General features: G+C 36.9%; 1 protein-coding gene across 1 annotated transcript in view; it reads right to left on the bottom strand.

Moving 5' to 3' along the window:
- LOC149528260 (alpha-mannosidase-like) overlaps positions 1–21,500 on the bottom strand; it is a 344,971-nt gene that overhangs the window by 246,262 nt on the left and 77,209 nt on the right. The window contains exons 9-14 of the mRNA XM_089811746.1: positions 18,027–18,127; positions 11,864–11,957; positions 11,600–11,767; positions 11,119–11,295; positions 10,867–10,932; positions 10,720–10,776 (exon numbers count right to left, since the gene is read on the bottom strand). Coding sequence (XP_089667872.1) covers positions 10,720–10,776; positions 10,867–10,932; positions 11,119–11,295; positions 11,600–11,767; positions 11,864–11,957; positions 18,027–18,127 — 663 coding nt within the window. The remainder of the gene's footprint in view (positions 1–10,719; positions 10,777–10,866; positions 10,933–11,118; positions 11,296–11,599; positions 11,768–11,863; positions 11,958–18,026; positions 18,128–21,500) is intronic.

Here is a 21,500-nt window from a genome sequence, read left to right as displayed (position 1 = left end):
TTTATTGTGTGGGTTCGATCTATTCTAGTTCTATGCACTGACATGTCTCTATCAATTTGTGGATCCATTGACATTCTGTGTTTGCATATATGCATCATTGTGTTTTCGATACCCTTCTATGTGTTGATCGTACGGCTCATTCCTCACTATTCTTCACCTCCGTATGGCTTGTTGCTTGTCACTATACGGCATATTGCCGTACGGCCTTCAGCCCACCCGTACAGTCAACAAACACTACCATACGAATGCCTAATTCCCTATACGGCCGGTGCAGACCCTTCTACCATCACCGTATGGCATTCACAATTCCACCACCGTACACCCATACTACCATCCGTACTAACTCTCCAATCCACCGTATAGCTTGCACTAATCTAGTCGTGCGGCCTTCTTAGCATAACGTACGGTAAATCCTAAATTGCATAGCGTACGGATTCTGACCATACGGCTTCCTGCAATTATCTTCCAAGTCCATACACCCCCTACAAACGCATTCCTTCCTCCATACAGCCTTCCAGGCACCATATCCATAGGGCCAAATCCGGCACCTGCAGTTTTGGGGTTACCTTGGAACACTTCAGTGGTATCAGAGCCCTTCGATCTTGCCAGCCTGTGGACGATGAATGAGAGTTTATAGCCGGAAGAGGAGGACACATTCCATTGATCGAATGGCTGACGAACGGGAACTGACGGGCACCGAACTTGTGGCACTTCTGAAGGAACTTGCTCGAAATCAAGCACAGATCACTAATATGCAGCGACTTATGGAAGAAACTCTCAAGAAGTTGGTGGAGAACAAAACATCTAGGGAACAAAATGGTCACAGCACGGACTCAGTATCGGGTAAAGAACACCCTCAACCAGCACGCTCTCAACCTTCCATGCCGACCTTCCCGCCACGAACGGAAGCACATCACGGAGAGAGATTACCAACTTTCGAAGAGATAAGAGAGGACTGGAGGAATACGAACCTTGAAGAAGACATTTCCTACAAAGATTATGCAGATTCGAGAATGAGATACTCGAGAGGCAGAAACAAAGGAGGATACTTTAATGATGATCTCAGAAGAAAATTGAGTAAGGTGAATCTGTCTCCATTTGACGGATCAGGTTCCATTTCAGCACAAGCGTGGGTGATGAAAGCCGATACCTACTTCCAGCTGAATCCTATGCCAGAAGAAGCTATCAAATTTGCCGCGTTGCACTTGGAGGGAGTTGTGTACGAATGGTGGCACCACGGCACCATCACATTAAGGCATGATCAAATAAAGCCCTATGCGAAATTTACGGAGAGATTAATAGAACGATTTGATGGGAAAGACCCTGAGCTCAATTTCAAAGAGCTAGCGCAACTGAGGCAAACTAGATTGGTAGATCAGTTCCTTGCAGAATTTCAGAGACTTTCTGTGTTGGTCATGAACATCTCCGAAAGAAGGTGGGTCGTGCTCTTTATGGATGGACTGGCAGAACCACTGAAGGGTTGGGTGAAGGGATTCAATTCGTCTACCCTGTCGGAAGCAATCAGTAGGGCACGAAGTATGGCATCGTCGTCGGCATCACCTCATCCTCTCAAAGTCACTCACATCCGAAACTGCCGACGTTTCCAAGCGTCAAACCTCCGCCCAAGAAGCCCTCATTAGATGAAGCTACCCGACAGGAACTTTGAAGGAAGAAACTATGTTTCAATTGCAAGGGCCCTTGGAAGCCTAGCCACCGATGCCTCGGGAAGGTAAAGATCCATTACATCAAGGTGGTGTCCGATGATGAGGACGAACACGAACAAGAAGAAATGTCGATTGAAGATGACCAACCTAACACTGACACCAACATGGCCAGTTTAAACCATACAGAGAGGATTGTCGCCTTGGTACAGCGCGGAGGATCCATTGCATTGGCTAGCAGTCTAAGGTGCACAGTTTTTCGTGTGCGAGGTACCCTTCAAAGACAAAGGGTTACGATGATATTGGATAGCGAAGCTACTTTGAATTTCATAAACTCATCCTTGGTAAAGCGAAGAAGTCTCCCTACAGAAGCACACGCAGGCTTTCAGGTCAAGGTTGCCAGAGGGACTTTCCTGCCCTACACGCACCTTTTTTCTTAGTTGAGCATCACAATGGCTAATCACATGGTGACGGAGGACATTTTCATAGTGGACCTCGCTGACATGGAAGTCATTCTTTGCATACTGTGGATGGAGACCCTTGATGAGTACACTCAAAGTTTCAAACGGATGGACTTCACTTTTGTGGTTGACGGAAAGAAGGTTGTCCTCCGAGGGATGGCAAACGAAGGGCCGAAGGAAGTTTCCGCGCATCGGATGGAGGCAATCTTGCGGCACGATGACGTTGCGTGGGCTGCGTATTGTTTTATCTCGGCGGAACCTATAAAGGGGCACTAAACACCTCCACAGGATGATGAACTCCAAGATATCTTAAGTAGGCATGAAAAAGTTTTCATGGATATTCCTCTTGGCATACCACCTCACCAGGGGTTTGAACACACAATCGAGTTGGAATCAGGGGCAAAACCAGTCATAACCACATCCTACCTCCACCCCAAGAAATTCAAGGATGAGATCGAACAGACGATTCAAGAATTGCTTAAGAAAAGATGGATCCATCCTAGTTCTAGCTCGTTCACATCATCTATGGTGTTGGTCAAAAAGGACGAAACGATGCGCATGTGTGTGGACTATCGCACTCTGAACAAAAGAACAGGTATCCCATCCCATGGATCGATGAGCTGTTGGATGAACTACATGGCTCGGTCTGTTTTTCAAAAATAGATCTCCGTTCCAGATACCATCAAATCTGAATGAGGGAAGATGTGGAGAAAACGGCTTTCCACAAACTAAAATCTTCAAAATCTACATCACATTGATCATGATTGTATATTCCGAGCTTACCCTTTCAACCGCAATGAGAATACCAAAATCATCACTAACATGGCATCCTATCTGTTCCAAATCACAAGTAACACTTGTTTCAACTGCTTGACAATCTCCAAAGGCCACCTACAACTTTGTGATCAGCTTCCTCAATGTTTCCTCTTTGTAACCAATGAACCCTTGAAATTTGAAGAACAGTTCACATAACGAAAGAATGTCACATGAGACCAAGGCATTTAGATCAAATCTTACCATTTCATCCCAGTCATTGAGGATTTCCTTCAAATTATCCACTTCTTGAGTCAAAGAAGAAATTAAGTTTCGCTCCATTTCATTCATCTCCTCGATGCGCCAAAGAATTGCAAATGTCTATATGATGGCTTGAACTCCTTCACAAATGATTTCCTATATCCAAGACTTGGCAGCTTCAATCAACTCTCTCTCCTTAGAAGTTTGAGACATAACAATAATGCTCTGAGAAGATTGTTGTTGAATGATGTCGTTTAGGCGAGACCTCATGTTTCAGTTGATTTTTCTTCTCCCATAGCTCGTGATTGCTCTTTGATGTCACAGAAGATTTCTCTTTGTAAATTTTAAAGGGGGGTTCGTAGATTTTCCCTCTTATCGCCTTTCATTCAAATTCTTCTACTTTCCTTCGTTAGAATTAAGGGGGTTGTTGATGTTATTAATTCTAACTCAACATTTTAAGCAGTGAGCTCCAGTTTGAACGGTGATACCATAGTCTCCAGTCTTCTTTGCATGTTTAAACTCAAAAACAACTAGGTTAATTTTATCATAATTGCTCCCTCAAACAGTTGAGCGCTAGTTTCAAATTTCTAAATTCATGCATTGATTTGTTATATAAATCATGCAATATTGTAATAAAATAATGGAGAGCACGATGTAATCAATATTTTTTTTAATCTTCGAAGCTCTGTATTTCTTCAATATTTTTTCTTTTCATGTTTGTTTTCAATTCCTAGCTAGATCTATAGCTGTAGAAAATTTTACAATTTGCTCTTCTTAAAGGGAGATTGTCTAGAGGAACAACCACTTTTTTTCTCTTTATTGTTATTTTGCTCAACCATGCAGGCAGGCTGAAACCTTTATCTGTAGAAGTGGATACAATAGAGACCATTAGATTGTATTTCTGCTGTAACAAAACAAGATTTAGTCTACACAGCTAAATGCTTAAGAACATACTAAGAAGATCCTGTCATAAAAAGCTCAAAACCTGTCAAAGACGTATCAAGTTGGGAAACTTGACCACTTGTAAGAGTTGGAAAATCCTCAAACACATTTGCTAAATGTTCTTATTGTTCATTTGCAAGAATGCAAGGAGTGGCAGAAGAAATAGGAAGACCCATTGTATTGACTTCCAAAACTAGAATTGAAAGAGTGAAAATAGTGGAGAATGAATCCACATCGTCATCTACTTCATGCAGAAAAGAATCTTCATATTCAGATGATGCACAAACTTGTGCAGGCTTTGGGGGAGATATGATCATGATTTCCCCTTCTTCATCTGAATCTTCTTTATCAAATTTTGTCTCCAATTCTTCTTCTGATTCCTCCTCTAATTCTTGAATTGGTTCAGAGATTTGAGATGATTTGGCTCCTTTTCCACCCTTCAATTTGAATTTGAGGAAACCCTTAGCATTAGAGGATGAGGCACCATCTTTCCCTCTAATTTTCAGCTATAACTTCTTGCCAAGAGGATCAAAACTTTCACAATCCGAGCCCATCTTAGGATTTACTCTTTTAAGGCCTTTATTTTTCAACCGTTTGTTAGTTTTTACCAAGATGGATTGAAACCTATCAATAATAGATGTTCCCTCTTTCTGTTGCCACTGAATAGGAAAAGGGCACTTCTTATAAAAGTCAGCTTGATGAAACTCCGGATCAAGGATGTTACCATCATCTTCAACTTGAAAATTTGAAGGGATCTCCAACATGTTAAGATCAATAATCTACTGCAAGGTTAATCTACAGTAATCCATCCATGATGTCAAGCTCTGTCCTCATATCAATCCAAATGTCCTCGATACAATGAACATAAATGTAAGCTCTTTTCATTTGAGAATTTATCTCTCAGTAATCAAAGTCAAATCTGGCTTTGAACTTCTTCAAGGTGATCAACTGCAACTCTGGTTCCATATTCTTTGATTGTGGTACCGAATGGATCGAATAGTTGTCAATAGCCAAGGGTTTAGCTGAGGTAATGCCGAAACCAGGCCTATGCATAGCATGCTGATCACTCTACACATCCATGAGCTCCCTAGCTAGTTCAATCAAGATGATTTGATCTGTAGTATACCTAGGTAAGGTATACAGCCCGCCTTTGAAATACCCAACTCTTAAGTATGTGAAAGTTGGAATTGAATGAAAATATAGCCGTATTGGCTAACCTTTTCCCATGCTGCATCACATACTCTTTTGACAGATAATTGTTTACTGAACAAGCACAGGAAATGCCCAAAGAAGGCATCTTGGACTCTTCTGTAACGAAATTTACTATTTGCCAAAGTAATTTGGTTATAGTAATTCCAAATGGGAACCTGAAGACAATCTCCCTTGGTTGATAGACCAGAGAAAGATCCCATGGCAGCAGCAATGTAAACAAGGTAAGAGTTCATGTAGAAGGGCGTTGAAATTCCCATGTTGCCTTCTGCTGGCAAAGTGCAGTTCTGATGAGCTCTCCCCAAAAGATGTGTTCTTTGTTTTCCATTATTTGAAAGATGAACTTATACATCCATGGCTCAAAATCAGTAGAATCTTTGAGACTACAAATTCTGCTAAGAAGGATGATGAGATCCTTATATTCTTGTTTGAAATTACACCGATGAACGATCTTTGACCATCTAGAGAAATTGCTCATTTTATTGTCTAACTAGTATAGGGTGACAAACTTTTGATAATCACCCTTTTCTCCATTCCAGCATGCCAATGATGATTCCTTGATTAAACCTACACATTCTGCTTTATGTGGAACCTTGAAGATTTGTTCAATGACCTCAGGATCAAGGCTAATGATAACCTTGTCGTCGGCATCCTTGATAATCTTCGTTTTTGAAGTAAAAGACCGTGCACATCCAAGAACGAAATCAAGTTCTATGGCTGCTATAGGAAATGTAGACACCAAGTGAATATTACTTCTTTTGATATGTTTCATTCTGTTGCTAGCTGGAGTTTGAACTCTCTAAAAAAAATCGGCGACATCCACATGACCAATCTTCGTGTCCATCATGTTATCCAAAATAGATATGACTGATGAGGGAGCTGCATGAGCCAACTCTTTATCATATTGATATTTCATTTTGCCTTTGGATTTTGATGGTGAGGACATTTCTCGTGCTTGTACTACAACACAAAAATCTCAAAACATAAATTCATCATCAGATGGAATCGCCATACAAGTTGATTTGTGATCAAAAAAGATTTGGAAACAAATTGGAGACTTTGTAGATCCGATGAAATGATCTCAGAAGAAATCATATGCATATGCAATGAATGGAATGTGGAACGAAGTGTTATGAAGGAGGAAAATGGAAGACAGAATGAAACGGAATGAAATGAGAATGTGTAAAGGTGGAACGCATGGGAATGCATGCAAATGAAGATTGTTGATTTCAAAAGTGACTTAGGGTTTTCAAGGCATTATTGCATGAAAAATGAGTACATGTAAGCGCAACATGTAACGGGAGATGAAAGGTGGGATGAGATGCGAATGCAGATGATGGATGAACTTTACATGCAACTGTGAATGGAGGATGAGATGGAAAGCATGGAAAAATGTGGAAACATGTATTTGCTCATGGAGGCGCAAATGCATATGGAGAGATGGAAATGGAAAATGGAAGACGGAAAACAAACTTTATAGTCACCTTTGGTAAAAAGATGAAGTCAAAGTACATGAAAGATGAAAATGACATCTTTTTGACTTTTCAAAAAGTGACTTCTAATCAAAATTAGGCATTTTGGATGCAATTACACGTAAGGCATTTCGTGTAATCGTGTCATGCAAATGAGTGCGAAAAGAGAGATGAGTCAAAATGGAAATAGAAAATGAGATTACATGCATGTACAGATGGTGAATGGGATGGAAAACATGTAATTGCATTTTATTAAGATATTACCTCCTTAGTTAAATACTTTCTATAGTGGTCAACTACTTATCTGTAGTCCGTCTTTCAGTCTAGATAGGAATATTTCCTATCCTATCTCTTTTGTCTTCAGTCCAGATAGGAATGTTTCCTATCTTGTCTTCAGATTTGTTTCTAATTTCTTCTTCAGTCTATGTTGTTTCTTTTACAAACAACACCCTTGTAATTCTTTATAAGGAACACATTTGTTCCCCTGTTAATCAATCAATCATTCGTTAATCTGCCAATTCTTGAATCTTGTAACATGGTATCGGAGCCAATACTTGAATTTTTTTGAAAAAATTATAATATCGTTCGAATTTATTTGTTAAAATTTTTCAAACTAATTTCAAAGGTTTTTCTCAAACAGCCCCGTCTAGGATTTTTGATTTTTTTGAGAAATTCATTTGTAAAAATCGCAGTTGCAGAGAGATTTTGGAGTTTTTCACGTGCAGGGTCTGAAAATCGCGAGCAGATTTTTCTTGGCATTTTCCGCAAACCCTACCTTGGCTCATTTGCAACTACTGTGCTTTTTTTAAACGCACATTTTCTGCAACTCCATTTTTTCTCCTGGTCGCGTGGCAGTAACGGTCGTTTTTATTATAAAAACGCAGGTGCTCGTGACTGGTCCTAATTTAATATTGCAACCCGTGGTCGTTTGTACTCTGTAAATTAGGTCTTTTTTTGCAGCGTGATTTGTATCCAACAAAAAACAGCAAAGTTGCATGGATACAGATACGAATACAAATACAGATACGATATTGGGTACGGATACGGCCATTTTTTAAGACCCCCAATATGGATATGGCTGGACACGACATCAATAAATAACACACATATATTTAACATAGTTTTCTAAGTTATTATAGGAGATTTTCATTACTTCAAAAGTAATATTGACACATAAATGCTACATAAATATTTATAAACTAATTTAACACTTTACAATATGTAAACATATTAGAATTGCATTAGAAGATAACCCAAAAGTGGGTTGCTGAAATAGAAAAACATTTTATTTGTCTTTCTCATTCAGTGGAGGTTTTGTTTATACTATTTTTTTTTTTTAAATTACTTTAATATAGTTTTTTTACATTAAAGCAAAGATCTACGTCAAATCTTTAAAAAAAAAAACAAATCCCATAGTATTTGGTATGGTTCAAAAATCAAGGCAGACATGGGTGCAATATTCGATGTGTATCCAAGCAGTATTGGATACGTTTCCAAATTGGATACGGGGAAACACGTGCCCAAGGAGGGACAGAGGAGTTTTTGGCAACTCTAAAAAACAGCTGCTCCTACCAAATCCGCATTTTTTAAGGGCAATCACAGTCATTTTCAGACGGCTCTATGTTGTTTGATCACAGCAAATACCCGTTTTCCACCTGCCACTGCTAAATCGGCTTTTTTCCAAAAAAATCAACGTTTTTTGCCATTTCGACCTCCATGGCTGCCAATTATTATTCTGCTCGAAACCATAATTTTCAGGGTCCAGGATTTTTTTTGGTTTCATATTTGTGATGGGTTTTTCAAGAGCTCAACTAGGTTGCCGTCCACTTTTTCTAGGTGCCTCGTTTTACATGCCTCAATTTTCAAGCCAACGGATCTAGAAACTGATAGCAAATTCCTTCTAGGTTTTTCAAGCTCTTCTGAGCCACTCTGATTCTTATGGGTCTTCTGGAATTTGCCTTAAAATCTGTGCCTATTGAATTTCAGTCTTGAAGTTTGTACCTAAATTCTTCGAAATGGCATCTTTGACCAATCTAATGTTGTCGAGCTTCCTGATCAAGGCGAATCTACATTTTTCGCCTTCTGAATCTGTTTCTATTTTTTTTTTGGGTTTGCTGATGTTCTCCTTAAAAATCATTTCATGTTGTCTGTAATATGCAAGTTTGCGTGAGATTCTAGGTTTTACCGTTTTTTCCACAGAAACAAAGTTTTGTAATTGCAATCTATTTTGAGTCAGCACTCTTCTAGCAAAGCTTCTTGACTTCAGCACTCTGTAGATCCAGGGAGGGTCTCAGTTATCACAAAATGTTCTAACATCTGTACATTGACCATTAAGGGAGGGTATTAAGATAATATCTCCTCAATTAAATACTTTCTATAATGGTCAACTACTTGTTTCTAGTCCGTCTTTCAGTCTAGATAGGAATGTTTCCTATCGAGTCTCTTTTGTCTTCAATTCAGATAAGAATGTTTCCTATCCTGACTTCAGTTTTGTTTCTAATTTCGTCTTCAGTCTACGTTGTTTCTTTTAGAAAGAACGCCCTTGTAATTCTTTAGAAGGAACACATTTGTTCGTCTGTTAATCAATCAAACATTCGGAAATCCATTAATCTGCCAATTCTTGAATCTTGTAACACATTTGTCGGATGAGATGCGAAGTGTTGTGGCATGGAAACGAAATGTGGAACATGAAGATGTTTTTGCATGAAGTGAAACAAAAAGTTCTTGGGAAAGAACTTGTGACTTCTCCAAAGTGGAGAAAATCGGCAAGCAAGCAAAAAACACAAAAGGAAAACGTACCTTTGTAAAGTGACTCAAACATGCCAAGATGCAAAGCACTTCAACACAAAAATTCAAAATTGGAACTTAGGAAAGAACCAAAAACATGAAAATGAACAAATTCTTCATTTTTAAAGGAAAAATGCACTTTCCATGGCATAGATTTCAACAAATGGCAATGATCAAGCAATTATGTGCATAAAATCAGCAAGATAAGCACAAATTAAATAGCAAGAAAGAAGAAGTCCACTTACATGAAGATTAAATGCCAAAAATGAAGGAAAAGATGGTCCAATGTTGAAAAATTCTCCAAAAATGCTAAAACATTTTCCAACTTTGCAAATTCAAAAGAGAAAGGGCAGCAAACAAAGCATTTTGTGTGCTAGATACCAAAACGTGCCTTATTCATGCTCCATAATCCAACTTTTTGAATATGCATGCTCATGGGACGTTTTTGGTGAAAAATGTGTTTCACCAAGGAGCATGAGCAAATTGAATTGGTGTTTAAACATCAAATCATGCACCAATATGCAATGTAATCATCAAATAAGACCAAATTGATTCATATTGGAGCAAAAATGTTGATAAAAAATGGATGTATTTGCAGTTTTCTTCAAAAACTTGCTATAGAAAAGGATCACAACTGTTTAGGAAAAGGAAAAATTATTCAACCAGAACAAGAAGCTAACATACTCCATCTCTAAAAAGGTAGCCAGGGTAACAATAATATGATAAGATATTAGTTGAAGACATGGGAAAAAAAGACAGAAGTGGAATCCTATACACACCCAATATTTTCAACCATGATGGTGCTAGAGAATCAGGAAGATATACACTTCATAAGGAGAAGAAAAACATTAGTAATTGATATCCAATGCATCTGCTTGATTTTGATAGCAAACAACAACAAAAATTTGCTTGTCGACAGAGCATATAAATTTCCTTGGATAAACTCACCCACCACTAGCTAGAACACCATTTCACATGCTTGTGAATTGATAAAGAAAATAATGTTCACTTGTGATAAAAAGATGCAAGCAAAAAGGTTGCATGTATTCTAGTTATGTAAAAATCGAAAGGTATCGAAAAATCTATATTAGACTATAAGTTCATCTCTGCAATTATTCAAAATTAACTTTGCCGGATTTGTCTACTATACAGTTTCTTGAGAGAGAAAATTACCGGAATTTTAATGACTTCATTGCGTGTCCATCCCAAAGGGTTATATATAACAATTGCCTGAAACACATACATTACATTTATAACAAAAACTTTAAAAAAAAACTTTCAAATATGCGTAAAAAAGGCAGCTCAAGGTAGCATAAAAACCAGTTTCGTCCCAGCTTCCATCTTAGATTCAGTCTTGGGACAGTAGCTGATATTTAAGAGAGGGCACTGATCAAACAGGGCATTAAATGATAGACTTTAGTATTTGTGTTTGAACCACTGGAAAAGAAACAGAAATACAGATCAAAGCAATAATAATCTGTGTTCAAAATTATTGAGCTCCAAGCAAAACCTCAAATGGATAATCTAAAGCAGACAAACCAAATTATTGGGAAACTTTTGAACCAGATATACCTGTTCAAGCACTAGTTTTCCTGCTTCGTACTTGGATGTCCTAGAGGAGATTCTCTCTTGCAACAAATGTCCCTCTTGTGGCTTCAAACGAGTCCTTAGCATAGAGGAACTATTGTCTGCACAATTCAACTTGCCACTCATAAGGCATACTAATGCTGACTTCATTACATCCTCGGCCTGCAAATAAAAGAGAATAAATGCCCACAGATGACAAATACATCTTAGTAATGACATTTAAAATCTGAAACATTCTATTCATTTTCAGACCACAAAATGTTTTTCAAGGAACACAACTTTCATTTGTTGAAGATCTGAACTTAAACTCGGACAAAAAAAAAAAATTCTGTCTTTATTCAATATACAATAAAAATATTAATAAAAATATAAATCACAAAACGTATCAATGAAGAGAATATGGTCTTCTTTCAGACAAAACAAGCAATGTGAATTGCATATCCATACAAGGCCACCAGTTCCAAACCTCTATAGAAGCACGTGAAAGGCGTAATGCATAGTCATTGGCAACATGTTGTCTCTCAGTACCACTTACTCCATCATGATGCTGCAAAACAGCCATTGCTTCTTCCAAAGAATCGGTGTTCGGAATTCCCTTATTTCTGCCTACAAGAAATTCCAGCTGCCTGGCTGCCTGGAAATGTCCATTCACAAAGGTAGTTAGAAGGCCTCTATAAGGTATTATACACAAACATTGAGGAGTTGATAAATATGAGAACTTAATACAAACCTGGAGAAGCCCAGAGAGTTTTCTCACATAACCTTTTAGAGCAGGCCGGCTGGTAAAATATCCAGTCCAGTAACAATGTTCACAATCTGCATAACTGCTCCAACAATGAAACAGATAGAAGTTGATTTTTAGGTACAATATTTTGTCCACCTAAAATGGATACCTTTTGCACTAATTAATTGTTGGCCTGTATTTTGTCACCACAAAATGTAGGTAATGGTACAAAACTTTTCAACTTAGTTTCACATTTCTCAAAAATAGTTAATTAATTAATCGGCTAACATTGATCAATCGACCCCAATTTGTATAATAAATCCTTTTACTGAAGGCTTTCGTCAAGTCCTTTTTGTTTTTCATTTTATTAAGCCTATGATTGATTTGTGAAGCCTTCAATGTCCTTTTTTGCATTTTTGAGTGTATGTTTGTTTGTTTTTGATCTTTTGGTTTTGTTCACTCCCTTGCTTTCGATTTTCCCTTCGATTTGGTATATCATAGGGCTTAATCAGACTTGGCAATCAAAAGATATAACCATTTAAATATCCAAAAGGTGGACTCTCCAAATGCAATTGCACAATTTAAAATATCATGTTATATTTTAATGTTGACATTCACTTTTTGAAAAATATAAAATAAATTCACTTTATGTTATGGTTTTAAGTCACTTTATCACTTAAGTGACTATAGAGCATTTAATGTTATATTTTCATGTTGATTTGCTTTTTAAATTTTTCACTAAGTGACTTTATTAACTATATAATTTGATTTATTTTTGAGTTGCTTTATGTTTTATTTGTAACATCTACATTAAATATTGTGTTTTGAAATAATATTTGCACGTGATATATTAATTATATAGTGTAAATGTTATTTTTGACCCAATTAAGTGATATTTCCTCAAAAATAAATTAAACATGTGCTTAATTGATCACTTAAGTTGTCCCAATGCAACTTTCAACCCAGTTACATGTTTACATGTAAAGGGCCTCCAAGAGTGTGATTTGCACTCAAAATGCACTTTCAAACACTTAACCATGTAATAGACCTCCAAGAATGCGATTTGCATGAAAATGGCCTTTTACATGTTAAGTGTCACATGTAAATGCAATTCAAATCCACGATTTTGCCTTCTACGGCCAAAATTGCCAAATGCATATAACATATTACATGTTTTTAAAATATGTAATGGAGGATGGAGAGTGCGATTTGCATTGTTTGAACTTTGTCCATATTGCAAGTTTCAAAATATGCAATGAAGCCTGGAGAGTGTGATTTACATTGGATAACCAAAAGATGTGCATTTTAAAACATGTTAAGGCTCCAAGAGAGTGCGATTTCGCATTTCAACACATGTAAATGCTATTGGAGACCAGGATTTGGCATTCCCAAGCCAAAACCGGCTCAAATACATGCAATTTAAGAGCACTTTTTTGCAAAAAATGCCCAGAAAATTGGGCTTTTCATCCACATTTTTGCATTTTGGAGCCACGTTTTTGCATTTGTATCCATGTTTTAACATTTAGGGATTCTTTCTTGAAAGTTAAGAGGAAAGAATATTCATAATACCCTTTCAAAATCTCTCAACTTCTTGCTTACGTTGAGTTGATCCAAAGAATAGAGAGAAAGGGGAGGCTTCCCTTTAAGGTAGAAGAGACCCTATCTCACACGCGGTGGCTAGTCATCTATTTTGCGACTAGATTTTCACAAAACTATTGGTTGCAAAATATCCACCCAACAATTTTTTGCAACTCTACTAGGGGCACAATGCGCATTTGAGAGCGTCATGCTTTCATTTGAAGTAAACCCGTGTCCTTTTCCATTGTAAATATTCATTGTAATTTGATTTCTTGAAGTTGTTCCAAGCATTTACCAAGAACATGTAAATGACCCAAGGTCCTCGAGGAAATGCTTTTGGACCGTTGAATCTAGCTCGACCTCTACATGATCTTCTTGATTGCTCACGAAAGAACTTTCCCAAGTTTTTTGGTGATGAACATCCTGATGAGCATATTGTTTATTTTTACATTGCATGTGGTGTTGATCCTATTGAATATGAGGATGTGTCCGTAAGGTTGTTCATGGAAACTTTACAAGGCAGGGTTGTTTGGTTCTAACATTTACCACCACATATTATCACAAATTGAGCTACTCTCATAGCCAAGTTTAAAGAAAGGTTCAAGCCTCCTAAAGATACTCATGCATTGTCGGCCCAACTTGCTCAGCTGAAGAAGTCATCTCATGTTCCTGCGCGTGAATTTGTTACTCATTTCAACAAATTGACACAAAGAATTCCAGTTGCTGCTCAACCTACAATTGCAAATTTGAAGCATTTCTTTGTCAATGCTCAAATTCCAGAAGTTAGTTTTCTATTGGGAAGAGAAGCCCTCGCTACTCTTGCAGCTACACAAGCATTGGAGATTGAAATTGAAGATGATCTTATTCTAGCTGGGAAGATAAGCATTGGAGCAAGTATGTTTGAAGAAAGTTATTATTCCTCTAATTCATTTTCTTCCAGCACAAGGACGGATCTTGTGGTGCAAAGGTTAGAAAACGAATTACTTGCCCTCAAAAAGCAAATAGCTCAAGACATGTTCTTCGTTCCTCATGAAGTTGTACAAAGGAGGCCTCTTCCTACTATTCCTCATGGTTTTATTGTTGGGAATCTACAAAAATTAGTTTCACCATCAAAGAAGATTCCAATTGAGGAACCGTTAGCATAGACAACAGTGAAGCCTCCTGTATCCGAAGCTAGTGGTCTTACTATTCTCTTCTACAAAAAGGAAGAAGGAATAGCTGGTGACTCTCATATCTAGTGCATGCAATCTCAGAAAGGCAAAGATAAAAATATGAGGAAGGAAAAAATTTCTTCCAATCATCACGTTATAAAAGGGGATATGCAAGCAAGTTCTAAGAAAGCTAAAAATGATGTATTTGTGTCTCAAGGTCATGAACTTGAGTACAATTTGCATAAATGTTCCACCCTAAAGCTTGAGAAAGAACTTCTCGTAAAAAATAAAGACTTTTCCAAGTCAAAAGGTTGTGAACAGTATGTTGGTCTATGCAGTGCAGGGATGTCCTTACGGAAATCACATGAGCTAGATCTTCTCGATCATCCTAGGATGTTGGTGATTGATGAACCAATCAAGCAAATTGCAGTTGGCAAAAAGAGTATAGAATTTGTTCGATCAAGAGGATGTTCAGTCTGATATCTTGTTTAGTTGGAGGCTAATGGAAAGCTAGACATTCCACATGTACCTGAACCTTAAAATACTATTAAAGAGGAAGTCAAAGAAGCATGTCCAGTTTTGGAGGAGCAATTTCAATTTATGGACCTATCTAGGAGCCGCAATACACAGGATCCATCTCAAAAAGGTGAATTCTTCCATCTCTTCCAAGAGGTGTTACATCAGGCATTAACATTATTGCACCAATTGTTCATGTTCCATCTATATGAAGTTGCATGTGAACATGCAAGGTACTGCAAGCTGCTGAAAAAAGGTAGCTATTTTGTTCAACCAATAAATGGTTTCATCTAAAAGTTGCATTATCGGCTATATTTAATTAGGTAGGTTTTTCTTTGTTTTTTATAAGTGCGTTTGCATATTTTTGTTTTATTTTAACTAGATTTTCTTTGCTTTGCTTTAGTCGCATTAGATCTTCTTTTGTTTTTGGCCACCTGACTCTGTAACAAACAACTCACGTCTTGTTAAGCCCAAATTCTAATTAGTCTAACAATTGAAGTCAATTATTTTCTTTCCTAGTTATCCCATTCCAAATGCACAAAGTTTGAAATCAAATTTAGAGATTTTGGAATTAATACAGAGTAGAAAGAACCTTGTTAGATATTAAGTGAATTCACTAGCAGACCCTTTCTGAAATTGAACACAATTGCAGTATTTATTTAATAGTTCTGAAAACTTCTACATGAAATGCATAAGCAATTTGGAACATGTATATCCAAGCTACCAATCGAATTGCAGAAAGTGTTTCTCTATTGGCAAACCTGATTGCAACCTACAACAGACCCAGTACATAAATTACAGGTCACTAACAGTAGTTCACAGGCCAGTAGAACCAATCGTGAGCCTTCAAAGGAAGTTGCACGCCCTTCCAAGTCTAATGCAGGGCTTAAAGAATTCACGGAAAGCCTCATACACCAAATGCAGCCCCAACAGATAAACCTAGGTACAACAAACTCAATCACTGGGTTGGAAGTCACACAAGCAGGCCTTTGTAGCAGTAACTCATCCCTGTCCACACTAAATGCCTTTCCCAGTGAAAGGCAACCTTGTCAATACCCAAACACTACAACGACAGCCTCTAATTTACACAATAGAACCTCCAAATGCCAAATGCATAACTTTGTAATTCTCCAACAGACAAAACCTCTTCAAATCAAATAATTATTCACGGAAACAATTCCCTCCTTAGGCATAGTATGAAACAGAAGAGATAGCAAATTGTTGCAATGCAATCTCAAAGTAATTCTTAGAACTCCAAAACCCTCAACCAAATGATCAAGAAATTAAAAAAAAATTCAAAGAATCAATCTCTCAACCCAAATGTATTCTCCAAGCCACAACATGTACAGAAATGGAGATTCAACCAAATAAAGTAATCACTATACCTAAGTAGTGATTCAAACTCACTTCCAGCTTTAGACCCTTATACCTTAGCAAGGGCACAAACTCCAAACTCAAGAATGTCACCGAGACAACAAAAGCAAATAATATTCAATCGGATGAATTTTCCAATGGAATGAGCTCATATTTATAATCCCCCATTGACAAAAGTTTTCCAAATGTAACTCCACTCAAGAAGCTTCACAAACACAACTCTTTTTAATAACATTACTATTATCATTAAAGTAAGGTGACTTTAATAATTAAATAATAAATATGAGCTCATGCAATAAATAATCACATCCACTGTAGCTGACGACCAACTGCCAGAGCCACCTAGTGCACTACCAAATATGGCAACTACCAAAAATGGACTTACTAAAAATAGTAAGTTCGCAATTGAGACCCCCTAATCATCCTGTCAGCTCATGAGAGTCATTATAATGAAATGGCTCAATCATCAACAGATCTCTCCAAAAATGAAGACATTACAAACTAGCCCTATTGGATGGTGGATGTGGCATGGTAGGGATGCACCTAAGCTAAGAATACTCGTCATTCATCTTCATTTGTAGGTTGGTAGTTTCTCTTATGCGGAGAGGAATTAGTCTACATAGAGCTTCATAAAATCAGTCAAGAGGAACAATCTTACTTGTAGACCATCAAAGACATTAGTGGTTGTTCACAGTGCATTGCGGCTATAGAATAGGGAAAGTATTGAGTATTGTCAAACTCCAAACCTACGTAGGGATGTCAATCCCGAGGATGATATGTAAGGGAAGGAGGATGACACACCGCAAGGATTGCTTGGGGTTCCACTTGGATGACTTTGATGATGATTTGGATTTAGATTCCTAGGCCTACCATGTGCCATTTATGGACAGCCATATATTTGCAGATATATTATTGATTTTGATTATTATAGACATCTGAATGTGGAGTTGGAATTCTATATGCCTATAATACAAACAATTTCAACTACTAGACGTATTGGCCAGCATGATTATTTACAGCTTGAAGTCGAAGGAAAGTGCACAAATTCTATGAACAAATGCTTTAAGAAATTCAGTCTTTGAATTTGTCCATCATTTCACTAGATTTTGATTTACACATGAAGCCCGATTCTGAGAAGACCATACTTCCATGAATTTCGATCAATTTTCTCAGTTTCTTTTATTTTTCTGCTATTGATCTTCTATTAAAATTGTGTGTGAAAACAATAACATATTAATGTCAATTTGACTGTCCCCACACACACTCAATGCAATTTTCTTTTGACCCTAACCACATTGAATCTTCATAGAAGAATATCTTCGTGGACGGACTATTAGCACCTCTGTGTGAACACCCATACTAATTTTTTTCAATACTTGGGCTGCACAGGTATCTCTACAAAATATAATTGCTGTTATTTATAGACTACACAGGCCACATTCATAACTTGGTTTGCATATAATTAAATTCAAGAAAAAAGAAAGTTTTCTTGCACTAGTTACTTATAAAAATCCAAAGGTTGCCCATGCTTGAACCCAAAAAAAACTTACGGAAAAAAGTCATCTGTCTTCAGTGGCCAGCTTTCATTGGATGCATGCTTTTGAAGAGTGTAGATCGTTGGAGTGGAGTAGAAAGCATTCACACGGCCATCCTGATCAACGATTAAAACATGTGGAGGATATTAAATTCTGATTAAGACATTAAGACCTTCCAGATTTCAACTGAAATAATTTAAAACTGATTTTGTCTTTAATATCATTGCCAAGCAGAACAACAATGCATAAATCTGTGTATAAAGCAAGAAATCTAAAATATATTCCTAATCACATGCCAATCCAAAGCACTGTTAAAAAATACTTTCTATGTCATGCCATAATTCCATGAAAAACATTAAAATGGAATCATTGTAATCTTCTTACACCTACAAAGCTTTAACTTGCAGATCTAACATGTGAAGCTTTCTACTAATAAAAAACAAAATAACACTGATTCTTGAGAAGCCAACAGTAAGACATCTACACGAAATGCAAAAAATAGAAGAATAATACTCTAAGATGTTATTGAAAAGTCTCCTTCAACCCTTAAACTCGGACATATTATTTGCAACAATAGGACTATAATTATGATAAAGAGGACCAGACTTGCAATGCATAAACTATCAAGAATAAACATAAAAAACTTCTTGAAACAAGCACAAGAGGAAATCGAACAAAGGCTCCAAACACAACACTCTTTTTCAGTATTATCAGCTGACATAAAGTTAAAAGTTTGTTTATATTAATATTCCAAGTAACTAAAGTACCAGTACAGCTTAATTGAACTCCATCCAGAGTTCATGGAGTCTTAGAAGATGCAATACTTGATATATGATCATTGATGCACAATAAATAAATTTTATCTCAAAAAAAATCAGACAATGGTCATCAATGATTTAGTTAAGGACTAAATTAAAACAACATACAACATTCACAAAGAGTGCATGACATAAATTGTACCTCTAGAGAGAATGCATCACATAAAAATTAAACGGTCACTTTCTAAAGTAAATAATATTTTCTATATGGCTAAAGGGCTCATTAATTATTCTAATCATTCCCTCCACAATCCAGCATCGTAATCCTTAGCTCAGAAGTACTGTTTCAAATATTATCTTGTAGCTGGAAAAAGAGGCCCAAAAGCTCCACCATTTTCACAAGCCACATTGACACAGGCACAAGTTCCTGGTTTTGAACCTGGATAATTTGTCAGAGTTCAATAGTTGCCCCACCTTACAACAAGACCACAATCTACTGGTCAAATATTCATCGTAAGCGTTGGAGCAGAACTTGAAGAGTACACGGAAGTAACTTGAAGAGTACACGGAAGTGGTCATGTGTAGGTTATATCATTACATTGTTTATGCACGACCATAAGCTCAGCTACTAATACCAGTCCCGCCATGGCTACTCGGTACTTGAAAACCTTGGAGAGGTTGGAGAGGAGAGCAGGAGTTTTAGTAAGCTATCAAACCAATACAGAAAAAATATGAAAGCCAAAGTGTTAAATCACAAAATACATAATTACAAGCCAGTAACATAGAAAACATAGCTTAGGCGGTGGCATGATATCTATATCTTCCAGGATTTCTCCTGATATGGGATAAGTGCAACTTGCCAATGTGAAGACCTGCTTCAGGTCTTTCTTCTACATGCCAAGTTCATCTCCTGGATGTTCCCTCCCCTTGTCTATATTGGAAAGCATTACAGCGTTGGACATAATAGTAAGGTCAGTCAAACTAGAATTCTCAGTGCTTAAGGTTCTTTTAGGAACCGCTTGTCGCAGATATTGTTGGACAGCTGCCAGAAAATCTCTTTTCACCCTTTCATTGTTTAGGATCCTCTCAATCTCCTCAACCCTATTCAAGATACTTTAATATCAGTGCTGAAGTATAACAATCCCTTCTTTATCAGGACAGTTGATGGTTGCCTTTTTATTTTCTTCTATCCCTGAGTTTGTTTGGCCAGCTGGTTGAAAGACTTCTTTGAATTGTTTTGTTTCATGTTTTTAACCTTCATGTCATTGATGAGGCTGGGAAGGAAGTTGTGAATGTAAGAGTCGATTGGGTTAGCCAGCTAAAATCAAAAAGCATCAATTAAAAGTAAGAATGATTCTATTGTATCAATAAACACAGATACAAAATTATAATTGCATTACATTATAATGAGAAACCCGTATGTACAAAGGCAACATTAGATGATGAAATGTGTCTTAACTTATTACTAGAGAAGCAAAAAGTAGATTTTCTAAGCTAAGTTACCATATTTGACCTCCCCAGGCCAAAATCAGTAGTTGGTTCGGTCTGAAGTCTGGTTCGATTCAAAATCGAATCAAATTCGCCATCTTCTGAAAAAATTGATGCAAAGTCGATCTTCGTGACCCTGGTCAATTTGGCAATGAATTTCTAATGTCATTTGTTTATCTGTGCGAACCGAGAATGACCTGTCAGCGAATTTGGTGTAAATGACAAATATGTTGACATTTCAAAATTCATTTTCAACGTTTTCCAGGCAAATGAAATGAGAAACCTAAAAAGAAAAAGCATTAACTCTTTCTCAATATAAATCTTTCCTCCCACAAACACATTTCCTTCCTCCTGCAATGGCACATACAATTCCTCCCGTGACGCTAGAAGCGAAGTTTTGTTGCAGAGGTTTGGAGCTTGGTTAAAACCTAAGTTGCAGAGTTTTGTTCGCTGGCTTTGTCACTGCTTTTTCTTCCTACTGCATTTGCATTTGCATTTGCAGAGTTGAAACTTGGTAAGTATGAACCCTATTTTGATTAACGTTTTCTTAGTTTTCTCTCATATTTTTATAAATTGTTTTTAGTTGTTTCAGATGTTTATTGTTTTAGTTTTCTTCCCAGCCCCAGCCTTTCGGATTAGTGTCTTACCGTGTATAGACAAATAGTTGTCTAATTATTATTTACTTATTTAATATTACCGTGTCTTACTATGTTGTCTATATTTATTTTTTAATTTATATCTAGACACGGTAATAAATAAATAATCATTGTCTTTCTGATTATTAATTTTTAATTTATTACTGTCTCTCTGATTACTAAACTAATTTATTACTGTCTTAGTGCCTACAGTTTTCAAATTTAGAAATCTTTAGAAACTTCCCTAAACTGTGTCTTACTGTTACTCTAAATCTTTCAGTGTTTATATTTTGTTTTAAAGTATTCCTACCATAATTCTAATCTTTAAATAATGTTGAACTTTGGGGCTTTTTATTTTAGGCCTCAACACTTTCAGTTTGAATGGCTGCAAGTGGTTCTAGCACCGGAAACCCCCACTTCAAAATCAACAAATGCTCCCCGTTATGTACGTACGTAGAAATGGTTTGACCAATGCTGGTTGGAGGAGGCTATGTATAAATTTTCACCCATTGCAAAGAGGATCAACTAGCTCCTATAGTAGAGTGATAGCACATTTGTCCTTTATTCCTCAAAAGGGCATTAAATTTTGTCCAGGGAAACTGAGAGTA

Source organism: Cupressus sempervirens, chromosome 11 (assembly GCF_028749045.1).
Source record: "Cupressus sempervirens isolate cs-2001-9-10 chromosome 11, ASM2874904v1, whole genome shotgun sequence".
NCBI lineage: Eukaryota > Viridiplantae > Streptophyta > Pinopsida > Cupressales > Cupressaceae > Cupressus > Cupressus sempervirens.
The sequence above is the reverse complement of the archived record's forward strand: the minus strand, read 5'-3'. Positions and strand labels throughout refer to the sequence as shown.